Source organism: Lissotriton vulgaris, unplaced genomic scaffold, assembly GCF_964263255.1.
Source record: "Lissotriton vulgaris unplaced genomic scaffold, aLisVul1.2 SCAFFOLD_2511, whole genome shotgun sequence".
Lineage (NCBI taxonomy): Eukaryota > Metazoa > Chordata > Amphibia > Caudata > Salamandridae > Lissotriton > Lissotriton vulgaris.
This window is the reverse complement of record NW_028244933.1, coordinates 172,497-186,498: the sequence shown is the minus strand read 5'-3', so window position 1 is coordinate 186,498 and position 14,002 is coordinate 172,497. Positions and strand designations below refer to the sequence as shown.

Below are 14,002 nucleotides of genomic sequence, written 5' to 3'. Positions count from 1 at the left end.
TTTGGTTACCATGCCTCCTTTCTTTGCTGGCAAAGTCGCCATTTTTGTGTGCTCAGTGTGGTTTTGTGTTCTTTTTCCATGCCTACTTGCTTGTTTTTGTGAACATGTGGCCGGCAGACGTTTTGCGCAGTGTTCTTTTGCCACAGACCTTCATTATGTTTTCTTGGGTGTGTATGACTTCACCCTTGGTGGCCATGAGGCAGGGTGACTGTTTCGTGGAGCCAGTGGGCTTGCTTTTGCCAGAGGCCTGCATGTTTTCTTTGTTGTCCATGCCTTTGCCCTTTGTTGCCATGTGGCAGGGAGGCCATTTTGTTAGCTAGCATGCTTTTCTTTATCAATTGGCCTGCATGTGTTGTTTGTGTTCCATGCTTTCGCCCTTGGCGGCCGTGTGGCAGGGCAGCCATTTTGTGAAGGCAGCGTGCTTTTGCTATAGGCCTTCATTATATGTTCTTTATTGTCCACGCCTTTGTGGGTGATGGGCTTGTGGCAGGGAGACATTTTGTGTAGCCCGTGTGCTTTGCTTTTGCCATAGGCCTCCATGCGTTCTTCTCTGCTGTCGATGCTTTCTTGACTGTTCTGAACATGAAGCCCATGGCCATTTTATATTGCCAGTGTGTTAAATCCTTTTCTTCTACTCTTCAAAGTCATTTTCTAGGGACATTGAGAGAAGCGGTCTATGCCATTTTTGTTTTTAGTTAATTTTTTATTTTTTCCCCGATATGAGTTTAATGTGCTTGAGGATGATTGTAGTACAATGTTTTTTATGCATTTTTTCCATTTTCCCCTTTGCCTCATTGGCTCCCATAAGATTTCTCATAGTCCCTAGGGAGACACTAGCAATTTTTGGTTTTATTATTTGCTTTTTTCCTGCACCCAGGCCACAGGCGCACACAAGCAATAATTCTGTAAGAATTATTACATTTTCCCCTGCACCTCCTGCCTGTCCTAAATGTCTCACAGTCCATGGGCACACACAAGCAATATCTATATTTTTTTAATTAGTCCATTTTACCATGCACCCCTGACTGCCATTGGTGTCGCATAGGCCAAAAGCGCACATCAGCAATTCATTTTTAAAGCATTTTTCCATTTTCCCCTGCACCATTTTTAGGATTACTATATTTTCCTCTGCACCCCCTGCCTGCCATAGGTGTATCAGAAGGCCATAAGGGCACTGTACACCAGCAATAATTTTGTTAAAAATGATTACAATTTCCCCTGCACTGCCTGACTGCCACATATGTCTCATTGGACATCGATAGAAGTGAAAGGTTGGAGGAGCACACCTGTTGGCTGCTTTCTGGGTTGTGACTGAACTGATAATTTTAATCCAAATATGAACTACTCAAATTATATTGAACATTGTGAAGAGGTTCAGCTTGTGTATACAGGGTGGCAGGATCGTCGGAATCTTTCCAGTTTACTCCCATTCTTTTGAACATTACGCACGTTCTTTCCACATTAGTAAGGCACAGCCCTAAGGTGATCGAACTGTCTGTTATAGTAACAGACAGTTACATATGTTTCTGTGTCATAATTTTTTTATCTTTCAGGGTAAGATACACACTTTCTGCCAGTATTCAACGGGACATATCTATAAGATTGGCCCCTGATAAAGGGACATACATGTCCCGAAATGCATTGGGCAATGATATGAATGTTGTATGAAAATTATTCATGGATCATGAAATGAACAGTAGAATTGTTAATGCATAATACATAATTGTCTATAGAATGTGTATTTCTGCTAATGTTTATGTTGAGATTATGATGATCATTATGATATGAGAAATGTGAATATCATGCATTTATAAAAATGACAACGTTTATTGAGTATTGTTTTGAGTAGTTCATATTTGGATTAAAATTATGGGTTCTGTCACAACCCAGTGAACAGTACACAGTGTACTCAAGTTTTCATAGCTCATTGGACATAGAGGCACATAAAGTAAACTTTTCAATCTGTATGTTATTGAAATATTATATTTATGAAAGGTTTGGAATGGATACACTATTCTTAATTATTTATGATGCCCTTATAAAATTATATTGTCTGTAGATTAAAATTGCAAATGCCCATTTCCCAGAATCTTTTTCTTGTTTGCTAGCTTGTAGGTGACCACCTGAGCCCCCCTCTCTGCTTTCCCTTGTGCTGCTAAGTGGCAACTGTCAGAGATAAGAACTTGAAGATGGCCCAAAGAAGGGTGCCAAGAAAGTGACCAGAGAGTAGGCGAAGAAGAGTGCCACGACTGGTGTGCAGCTCTTCACCTTTTTCAGGAAATATGGTGCACGCTCCTCTGAGAAGCACTCTCGCATCAACGGCACTACCCCAACCTAAGCCCAACACCATGTCTCTCAGCGATTCAGCCACTGCAGTCACGCGGTGAGCTCTGAGTCTCAACTTGATTTATCTCAGCCTCAAAGTACCCAATCATCACAGGAAAGTGGGCAACAGGATTGTAGCCAGAAACAGTTCTTTCTGAAGTAGGAACAGAGCAGGAAATGGAGCTTCGCTTCCTGCTGATGTTGCTCTTCACCCATTCATGAGAAATGCAATATTTACTGTGCAAAGTAGGCGTGCGAAAAAAAAGATTATAAATAAATCACACTTAATACTGAGCCGAATATTTAATCAAACCATATTTTATATATCAAAATCATTCATGGTATATACAATACCCCTAGAGTTTATTCTATAGTTGTTCCAAATAGAGTGAAAAGAAAAGTGTTTATAGAATAGTTAATAACTTAATAACTGTTTACACAGTAATCCTAGTTCAACATCAGTGGCTATGAGAAACTAAAGTTAGCCAAGGCCCAGAAGCCTGTCTGAGAGATTTATATACAAATATTTGTTCTCCTTGTTCAAAAATGGGTGGTGACTCAATAAAAACACGCCTCTCAAAACATGCCTCTCAAAGATATATTACATACTGGAGATAGCCAGTAGGTATATATAGTTAGGACCTAGCTACCATAGGAAATCCGCAACATTCTATTGGGAATAACTTTGGCGCCGGTTGAGGAATTTGCATGTAATTTTCCAAAATTTAGGCCAGCCCCGCTCCGCTCCTTCCCTAAAAGTTTTGGGGGGATTCGTCATGCGGGGGCCGAGAAAAAAGGGGGTTCCCAAAACGTGTTTTCCCCATGTTAATTTCCATAGGACGATTAGACACGGCTACAGCCCGAACGGCTGAACGGAATTACACCAAACTTGGCAAAATTGTAAGACAATCTAAAAAAATAGACAGTCTTAGATGGTCAAAGTTGCCGATGTTTCGACCTGACTGTTGCATGAGGTGAATTAAGCCCTTGCATGAGCGTCTTCATCATGACCGTAGAGAGTGGGGTGGTTTACGCAGGGCAACTTCACAATGGTGCAGCGCACCACATGTTTGGCAAGGTGTTCCTTCACTATACACCCTTCCCTCTTGATCAGAAATACAATTACTAAAGTCTTCCATGTCTCAATCTCATAGTGTGAGCGATTCCCTGAGGATAATTAGCAATTGTGCATTAGTGATGTCCAGTGTTTCAGAGAACTTTAGGGATAGACTTTCTAGGAGTCCGAACAGGAGACAGGAAATTAATTCCACAGTGGCCGTGTGTCAACAAAATTATTATAATGGGGAACTCTCCTATAGTCCAAGGTAGAGTGTCCGTGCAAGCACGGGTACTCTAACTGGAACCACAGGAGAATTCTGGCCGTCACTAATAAACAATTCTGCTGGACCTCCTCCCTTTTTTTCTTTTAAGGAAGGAATGGGATTTATAGAATTTGTAATGGACATCTGCCCGAAATTGAAGCGTCCCAGATGGAACTATTTTGCCAAAGTTCCAGTGCTCCATCATGATGTGCTGCATTTGGTTGGCCAAGATAGTGCTGTTAACACTATCTACATGATGACAGACATGTGGGCCAGTTGGTTAGCAACTGATTAAATGTGTATCACTGCACACTGGGGGCCTTATTTATGAGGCCTTGCGTCACTTTTACGCCACTGGTGCGTCACTTTTTGTGACGCACCAGCGGTGTAAAAAATGCGCCATGTTGCATCGCATCTAGGGAGATGCATCAGTTTGTAAACATCTGCGCCACATTATACCTGCAACAGGTATAATGTATGTGGGGGAGGGGGGGTTCTGACACAAGAAAGAGTCGTAGAAGTGACACAGTGAAATCTATGAGATTTCATTACACAACCTCTAGGACGCAAATGAGTCAATATCTTAGTGCTGCCTCATAGTAGGCGTAAGACTGATGCAGGCACATTTAACATGGGACTTGCCCATGTGTAATGACCTATTGCTGGAGATGCGTCACTTTTGTGACACACTCAAGCAATGCATAATTTTTCCGCCTACAGATACATCAGAAATACTGACGTTTCTGTAACTCCTTGTGCCATGATGCGTCATACTATAAATATGACGCATCATTGATGTCGCAAGGATGGCGCAATGAAAAGTGACGCATCGCTGTTTTCTTGCAGGGATCTGTCACTTTTAATGAGGCCCTGGAACTCTTTTGTGGGGGTTAGGCAACAGCTATCTGCAGGTCTAAGCACTAGAGAAAGTTTTAAGGGTATTTGGCGGCATGCAACAGTCGTGATGTTCATCATGGAGAAATCCCATACAGCTGTAAATATCTTGGAAGAATTTAAAGCAAGGTGCTTACATGGTTTCAACCCAGAGGTCTCAGAAGTGGATTTCTTGCCAGACAATGGCAGTAATATAGTCAAGGCCTTGTCAGATGGTGGATATTTCAGGGTCCTGTGTAAGAGGCATTGCATCAATGTGATTGTGCAGGACTTTCTCAACAAAGACGGCAGCAACATGCTAGCCACCTGCTGAAGAAAATGTACTCACTTCTGGTATTCTTTTAAAGCCCGGAAACAGTTAAGGATTCTTCAGGGTGATAATAGAATACCAGTTAAATACCGCAACAAGGAGGTGGCAGGTGGCAACACATTGGAACTCGACCTACTACATACTGAAACGTCTGTTTGAGCAGACCAATCACAGAATAAGTCCTTCAAAGAGGAGGTTATGCAAGTGGAAAAGCATGACAAGTAGGTGGACAAATGGGGGTCAGCCAAGTGTTTGACACAAATGCTACTTCCTTTTGTGGTTTTCAACTGGAAGTCAGCAAGGAGAACAGTACAATGAGCCAAGCAATCCCGTTGTCGCATCTGCAACAGAACCAGATGAAAAGAGAGGCATAAAGAATGGAAACGCATATGAGTTGTTTCAGAGCTAAATCCTTGGTTTGGCTGTTAATCCGAAGTTTCAAAACGAGATTGTGTCCTCCAAAGAGCACACATGTGCCACAATACTTGATCCAAGGTACAAAAGAAGGCCTTGCCACTTTCATTTCCTTTTCAGAAGGAGATGTTTCACTTTACAGGACTTGGATTGTCGATCAAGCGAGACCTGGAGGAGGAACGGCTGGAAGCTAGAGGCCTGGGCAGAGGTTCTGTTGGGCAGCCTTTACCCTCCCGAAAGGGCAGTGCTGTTGTCTCATAGCCTTTTTTAAATAGAAAAGGGGCCAACTCAGTGACCCAGGGTACTGGGCTGGACAATAACTAAACAATAAACTGGTCCCTATGGGGCTAGTGTATCCCTGACTACCATGGCAATAGTGTTATTTTAGGGAAAGGAGATAAAACCTCTCAAATGAGCATGTTTCAGTTATGCATTTAAGTGCATTTATGTTTACATATCTCCTTTATGAAGATATTGATAAATTCACACAGTGTAATATAATACTTGCACAAGGTGCTACTAAAGAGTTACGGCGCAGGAAGTGTGATATATAGTGATTGAATAGTGCATTTGTGCTATGTACAACATATATACATGTGGCTGATAGGGACAGTAGATTGTTTTGAAGTCCACACCCATGAAACAAGTGTTGACATCCACCATCAAGATTCTTAAAAACACAGTCCAGATATGTTATTTATCGACATATCGAACCCTAAACATAGTCATTTTGACCAGGGTCATCATCAGGACGAGAATTATCTAAACTGAGACACCAAAGGATTGGGGCATAAATTCCTTCAATCAAATAAATATCAGACTGTTGGTCCTGAACCAACTTCAAATTAGATATTTGACATGCCCTAATTTACTTAGGACATTTAAATTCACATATATGTAGAAGCTGGATTTGACAGTATACCATTGCTGCACCTACAATAGGGATGTATTTAATCCAGGAGGCCAGGCACGGGCAGCGTTTTATTAGCATGTATACAAGCCGAATAGAGAGCTGGTCTTGAAAGGGGGCCTCTCACTTCACATCGGATGTTTTTTTATTTTTTAAGTTCTTTATTGCGGTTTTGATGGTCCACTGCATAGGATAAGACAGTAGTATTTTACAGACAGCTCTGAGCAGTAGGTCTTTCAATCTCTGCACAGCAACAGGTAGTCTAAGTTTAGTTGCAGTGGAAGATTATACCAAACCAGCAAGAAATGCATACATTGGCTATATCAACCATACAAACATTTTACCTAGAGCCCCCCACACCCTCCCAGTACCCCCCCCCCCCCCTCTACCGGGCCCACTTATCCAGAGGATCCTTTATTACTTTTTCAGACTGGGGTGACCTCCCGTTCCTCCTCCCGTCTGGGGGATGCGGTCCTCTCGTGGCTAATTGCAGATGACACCGTCTGCGTAGCATCCGGGGAGCTCCTCCCAATCTCCTGACTCATCAACCCCCATGCCTGTAATACCTCCTGGAGTTTGGCATCTCTCCATGTGCTGCGTATGTGTTCACTTCGGATGGTTAATGCAGCCATTGTTCATGCTGGTCTAAAATTTCAGACCTGATACCATCCCATGCTAGTTTTTATGAAGCAATTTGCCTCTTGTTTAAATGCATTCCCATTGTAGGTGCAACAATGGTATACTGTTATATCCAGCTTTACCGTTTTTTAATACCTTGGGTGCGCAAACTAAGGGCCTCATTAGGATGGCGGATGGGCCTGCGTCCGTCCGCCACCCCCGAGGTGGAAGGACCGTCCGCAGGGGCAGCAGCAGTCCCTCCGTGCGAATTAGGATGTGACTGCCACCCTGGCGCTCACATCCTGTATATTTAATATTGCGGCGGGTGCTGCTTGAAGCAGCACCCGCCGCAAGGTTAAATATGCATGCTTTCCATTTGCATGCACAAAACGGCAGGCACCGCGCGGTGCCTGCCACCTTGTACATGCAAATTCTGGGGGGTACCATAGGTACCCCCCATGTGCATCCCCCACCCCGACACCCTGGGGGCCCGCAAGGGCCCCCCAGAAGATATTTTCCACATGCTTTTCCACAGCGGTGAGTCCGCCGCGGAAAAGCATGTTTTCACACACATTGTAATTTGGCTGGCGGTGTCTTGAAGACACCGCCACCAAATTGCGGCCAACACCCTGCGGATCAGCGGCGGACGGAGTTGCCGTCCGCCGCTGATCCCACCGCCAGCCTAATCTGGCGGTGGGTGTTTTGAAGGGCCGCAGCGGTGATTCCACATTCCCCGGGCCGGCGGTTGCTTCCCCCGGCCATAGGATGCGGAATCACCGCAATCCTAATCGGCCCCTAAATTTTGAAGTGGTCCTTAGGAACTGTGACTCTTCTACATATATATGAGTCTTTCAATGTCCAAAGAATTTTAGGGTGTGCCAAATATCTACTTTGTAGCAAACTCGTGCTGCATTGGGGCAGCGCATTCACGTGAAATACAAAGCGGCTGCTTTGAAGCCGCTCCGTGTTTCACTGTGCAGCCTGCAACCCGCCTGCACTTTTAAAGGGGAATAGAGATCCTCTTGCAGGCAAGTGCAGTCAGTGACCCCGTTTACCCCCGCCAGAGGGCTGCTCTCAGGGAGCGCACTGACAGTGCGCCATCTTTTAGGTGGAGCACTGTCAGTGCGCCTCCTGAGGGCTTCTTTACCTCATCGGAAATACTGCGCGGGCACAGAGGCAAAGGGATTCCCCCATTTGCATGGAGCACACCCCCAAGCAAATGAGGGAATGTCCCCTTGAAGATAACGCTGGTGATTTATGTGCACACAAGCGTCTGCTGCCTTTTTGTAATACCAAAGTGCCTCGAGTTGTGCAAAGCGGATGCAAACGCCTGCTGCGCCCTTTGGCACTTTACGTCATATGGCCCCTGGAGTCAATCATGGCTTACTACCTCGTCTCATGCCCTTGCCAATACTTCTTCTTGGAGAACCTTTCCTGGCTCTGGACTCCTTCCACACCAACACTGCAGATTGGTGTCCTGTTCAGCCAGTGAGCTACTTCACATTGGGACTGTGCCCCACCCTCAATGATTGGTTGTTGGAGATTCAATTGAGCACAACTGTCATCAGGATGGAGACTCCCTTCTCGGTGGGTAAGTATTTTATTCAGACATGTTGGATGAATTTAACAAAGATTTTTTGTCAGATGTAATATAGTCACCATTGCAAAATGTCAATTCCTTTTGAGTGTACTAAGCATGCATATACATTTGACACAAGCATCTAATGCCTGTTTCTTCAAACTCTAAATTCACTTATCTATGCTAATTATTTATTTCAGGGTACATGGCCATAATGTGCAGGGTAAAGACTGTGGAGATGAGACTTCCCACTGGATTAATGCCTTTGTGCAAGGCGCAGAGCCCTATAGATTGGTGCATTTTGAGAATCACATGAAGCTGAGAAACTCCAAAGAAGAGTTTGCCCTCTACCATCGAAACGATCAGGTGATGCCTTGATTTTAAAGACATAGATTGTGATAATCATTTGTCTGTTGCTTCCTGCAATCTGGTTAGATTGTCTAGAGATTGAAATGTTACTCATGTTGTAATCACCATGGTATACCCTTCTTGTCCCCATGTTGTCTGTACCATTATGTGTTCTTAGCCCTCATAATATGGGTACCAGCCTCTTGAGTGCTGTTTCTAGCAATATAATTAATCACTGTTTTTGTCTATGTGATTGAGCATGGATGGATACATTTCTTTATTTACCAATGTAAACTCATTTGCTATTCGCAAAATGTAAATGTATCCGCATATACAAAACCACCAATGCAGTATAAATGTGAACGTGAGGAAATCTGCTTTCAATGTCAGGTTAAGTTTTTTCTAGGATAGTGTGTGGGTATTAAAAAAACTTTGGCAGGCACATTCTCACACTGGATATGATTGGAGATTTACTCCTGGGGCAAGGACAGGAGTAGATGCTGAGCTGTAGTAGAAACAGGGAAAAATCATCCGCAAAATTAGGGAAAGGATTTCTCTACGGGAAAACTATTTCCACCCATGGATAAACCTTATGTGGCACATTCATGCATGTGCAAATGTACACTTGTGCTATTACGCATGTTAAAATAATCAAGCATGAGAGTAATTAGTAATTCGCTAGCAATTCTAGAAGTACTCCTGGGAATATACATCTATTGCAGATCACGGAATCCTTGGAGAGCTTCATGATAGACAATAATCTAGTAGGCATAAGCCATCGGATTTCTCACCTCATTTTGTGAATCTGGCCATTTGATTTTTCGGGTTAAGCAAAAAGTGGTTCTGTTGGGTAAGACACATTACTTTGACAATGCTTATTATTGCAAACAACAACACGTGCTCTCTGGTACACAACTAGATTGAGAAGTAAATGCTCAAACTACAAAGTCATGCGATCAAAGAATTGTATTGCATAAATCAAAACATAACTCTTTTTGCTTAACCATCAAATAACATGGTTCTGAGGGACACAGGGTTACCCCGTTGTTTGAATTGCATTTGATTTTGCTACCACAATAAATTAATACGGTTAAATATATTTCTAACTTTGTTGAAAATGTGATCCCTAGGCTGCAAGTGTATTTCATCACAGTTGTGGAGATAAAACCCTTGTGAAGTGTAGCCCGGGCAACCTATGATAGCGCTGTCAGTGCTCTTGGGTTGCAGCAAGTCCAGGAAGGGGAAATGTCTGTGCTGCATGCTTGTTATTGTCGCTTGTTATGTTGTGCTACTGAACACTCTTCCTGCAGTTACCTGAATTCCCACATGCTGACCAGGAATTGTGGTAAGAACACTCTCAATGGTAACTTAGTTTCAAGATTACAGGACGACCTGGAAAAATGTGAAAGGACCTGGGCAACTAAATTAGTTGACCCGGATGTGGATTTAGATAAATCATTACAGTTAGCCGATAGAGTATTCCGGTCGTCAAATCTGAAAGCCCAACATTATAAGACGCTTTTTAATTTGTATTTTACCCCAGCTAAATTGTTTGCTTGGGGGAAAAGAGAGGATGACAAATGTCCAAGATTCAACGAAGGTCCAGCTAATCTCTTACATATGTTTTATAAATGCGACAAGTTAACTGTAATCAAGGGAGAGATCGAAAAGTTCTGGGAGGGGCTGCTAGGCTTCAAAATCGACCTATCCCCTACCCTAATGTTAATAAGAACTGACAGTAACTTGGGCCTCAATAAGGAGAAGAAAGCTCTCCTATTTATATGCGTAGCTGTCCTCCGGCTACTGTTAGCTGCCGGGTCGAAAGATGTAGTACCCTCGTCTTATCAGATGTGGCTGGCTAGGCTGTTAGGGATTTATAGTATTGAATCTGCTCTCTACTCTCGTAGGGGTAGAATGATGAGGGATTGGGGCAGGCTATTTGGAGACCAATTACTGATTGGGTGGCCCCTTTTACATAATGTCAATGCTCTGTTAAATCAATGTGGTATAATTAAGATAAGACCTGTGATTTATTGTTCAGTGGTTTTAATGAACTACCTGTTTTCCTCCGTTTTACTCGCTGTTCTAATCACTTCTCTCCGATTAAGCACTACTTTACTCTGGAACTTCTTATCAGAATTGATTTATACACTTTTTCCGTGATATGTGTGATGGTATTAAATAAGATATATGATTGGAAAAAAATGTATTTATTCATGTTTATACCAGGTCTTTTTCAATAACAAAAAAGAAGAAAAAAAAACATTCTCAAAAATGGTTAATGGTGCAAACGTGTAGACCTACATTTCTCAAATGTCCTAAATCATATAAATGCATTTTATGAATAGTTTGGTCCAATAAATGGAATTCCCTCCCCTTTTTTTACCAGTCGACCAAGGGCCAGATGTACTAACATTAGTGTTTGTGATTACCAAATAGCAATTTTTTGGCGATTTGCTGTTTAGTAATCATGAACACTAATGTACTAAAGTGTGTTTTACACTTTTTGTGATTCCCAGTGGGTCGCATATAGACTTTCCTCATGAATATTAATGAGGTATGTCTACATTTGCGACCCATTGCGAATTGCAAAAAGCACATGGATGGTGGCGTGCTGGAGTCAGCCGATCACCATGTCTGTTATTGCTTTAAATATAACTATCTTTTTAGTTTTTTTTAAATGCAGTCCATTTTCCTTAAAAAAAAATGGGATGCATTTCAAAAACAAAAATGATCACTGCCACCTCTTCAAAAATATTTGTTTCCGATTCCCATTTTCAAATGGATTACCACCAACTTTGAGTTGGTGGTAAAGGTCCAAATGAACAAATCTTTTTTACACTTGCATAATCGGGCCGTTTGCAAACACAAAACGGCATTTTTAAATGTACAGTGGCCCAATTAGAGCTGGGTCTGGTGGCTTTGAACACAGGGCCACTGCAGGGCCCTGTGTTCGACCTCATGGTCACAGGTTCAAATCCTGGATGGTCCACTCAGCCTTTCATCCTTAAGAGGGCCAAAAAAAAAATCCCATTGAGTCGTATAACAATAAACATCTGTCATTCAGTGCCAAGATGCCCTTGGGTGAACGTGCGCTTTACAAAGACACATGTTAATTGCATTTCGGAACCTGCTACTGAATCGCAATTTGTGTATGCGATTTGGTATCAGGAAGGCCAGGAGTAAAGTAAGTAAGTAAATAAATAAAACGATTTACCTTGCGCACGCTGCATTGTGGAGTTAGCAGAGAATACCATTGTGCCCATGCAGTTCAAAGGCACTGCCAAGGGCACGTGGCAGGGAAAAGTGTTTTTGTCATGTAGTAAAGCACTCTTTATATTAGTTGTCAGTCCTAAAGTGTGCCTTGTAAGGACATGGTGCTAGTTTCTTAATATATAAAGATGTGGCATGGTTCGCATTGGGAATGTTCTGACCACAAAGTAAACACTTACCTAAGAGCTGTTTCCACTGATTACGTAAAGTTTAATTTTCTGGAAAAGGGCCTAGCCATGAGTAAAATCATTACATTGCACACATTGATGTAATTGGAAGATGCTACAGCATGGACTAAAAGGCATTCTTCTCTTAGTTTAAAAGGTCCCATTCAATGGTGAAAGTACTTATTTGACAACTTTAATGGAAAATCACATTTAAGAAGGTATGGATTGTGCTGCCAGTAAGTAAACTGGTTTATAAATTGGCTTGCCTCTCAGGCCAACTGTAGAGGTGCAGTTCATATTTTTTGCTCGCCTGCTAGTGACCCCCCTCCTGGAAGACAATGACTAGCCTCTGACAGCAGGAAGTCAGGAGTGTTGTTAGCAGGCTGCTACTTAGTAAGGGCCAGCCATTTGGGAGGAGGTCAGGAGCAGCTGGCCATACACGGGCAGTGTAGTAAATGTCCTCTCCATTGTTCTTCTCTGGATAGACTGTACTATGATATCTGTGACATCATAGAATGCCTGGATGTCCCTCTGGCTCACAGTGCCTCTCTCTAACTTACTGTGGCAGTTGCTCATCTCAGGCTGAGCTGCTAACAGCTGGCTCCTGGTGGGGTTTTACTTCTGTACTTATTACCTTGGAAGGAACTTACAATAAAGGATCTTCACCTACACAGTGGACTGTGCATCTTTCATTTACCACAACTTGGCGACGTTTTTAAGAGGATGAACTTACGAAGCTTCTACATGTAAAGGAACTAAAGACATTTTGGAATTATACATAAGCAGAAAGGTAACGCCCGGCTGACCCCACCAGTGTCCTGTTTCATCTTGGACAGCCTGCACCTGGACGTTTGTTTGTGAAGGAGCCAACTGCTTTCAAGGAACTTATTGTCATCTTGCTGTCATCTGGATTGTTTCCAGCAACAAAAGCATCTGAAACTCAGCTGGCCTGATCACCCTTCTGTGTTTCTTCGACTTTTGAGCCTTGACAGTTCACAGTATGGGCATGGTTGGGTATCCCAAGAGCATGTGATGTGCCTACTTTCACGGATGTGCCCAGCCCTAGCAGTATCCTTAACAACATCTACCATCTGTGAGTGTTTCATCAGTAAGTCAAAGACCACTCCTTGTGTTTGCGACATACTTCAACTTATCGCTCTGTAGCTGAGCTAATTTGCATTTTGGAAGAAACCGGACTACATCTTACCGATGCATGGGGGACATTTCAGTCACCAACCAGCACCATTTGGCTTGCATTGGACGTCAGCGCCAACATTTGTGGAGTTTTACAGAGGTTGCTAACTTGTTTCGGTGCTCAGGAATTGCCAACAACTGACTGTTGTGGAAACACCGACAGACACCCCTAGTGACCCGTTCTGGAGTGTGAAGAGTTAAACGGGCTATTACGCTGATTTGTTTTAAATGCAGTGCAGCTTCGGCGTCCTTTGTTGACTTTCTTTTCTTACCTCATTGAACACTGTTGACGGTTGGCCGACTGTTGGTTGGCAGTGATCTTCTAGTTCCTCTGCTACCATCTGAATGATGACGTCTTTGGAATGTTCGTGGGAGTTAGCGGTGATCTTCATGTCCTAATTCTTTCCTCTGGTGACGTTTTCCTACGAAGACATGTCAAGCGCATCATCACGCTGTCTCTGCCTGGTAAACACTTTGCTCTAGACGTCTTCGCCATGAACCATCCGGCGGAGGCGTAACAGCGTGCCGCCATCTTGGATCGTTTCTGTGCTGTTCCAGTTATGTCTACGAGCGTGTTTGGTGCTGCGCATTACGACTTTATGACAGAAGCATTCATGTGGAGTTCCGCCTCTGGTGTAACAATGGTAA

At 43.1% G+C, this 14,002-nt stretch overlaps 1 protein-coding gene across 1 annotated transcript in view; it reads left to right on the top strand.

Moving 5' to 3' along the window:
• LOC147666690 (mitochondrial amidoxime-reducing component 1-like) overlaps positions 1 to 14,002 on the top strand; it is a 220,710-nt gene that overhangs the window by 72,971 nt on the left and 133,737 nt on the right. Inside the window, exon 3 of the mRNA XM_086948963.1 lies at positions 8,573 to 8,738. Within this exon, the coding sequence (XP_086805089.1) occupies positions 8,573 to 8,738 (166 nt within the window). The remainder of the gene's footprint in view (positions 1 to 8,572; positions 8,739 to 14,002) is intronic.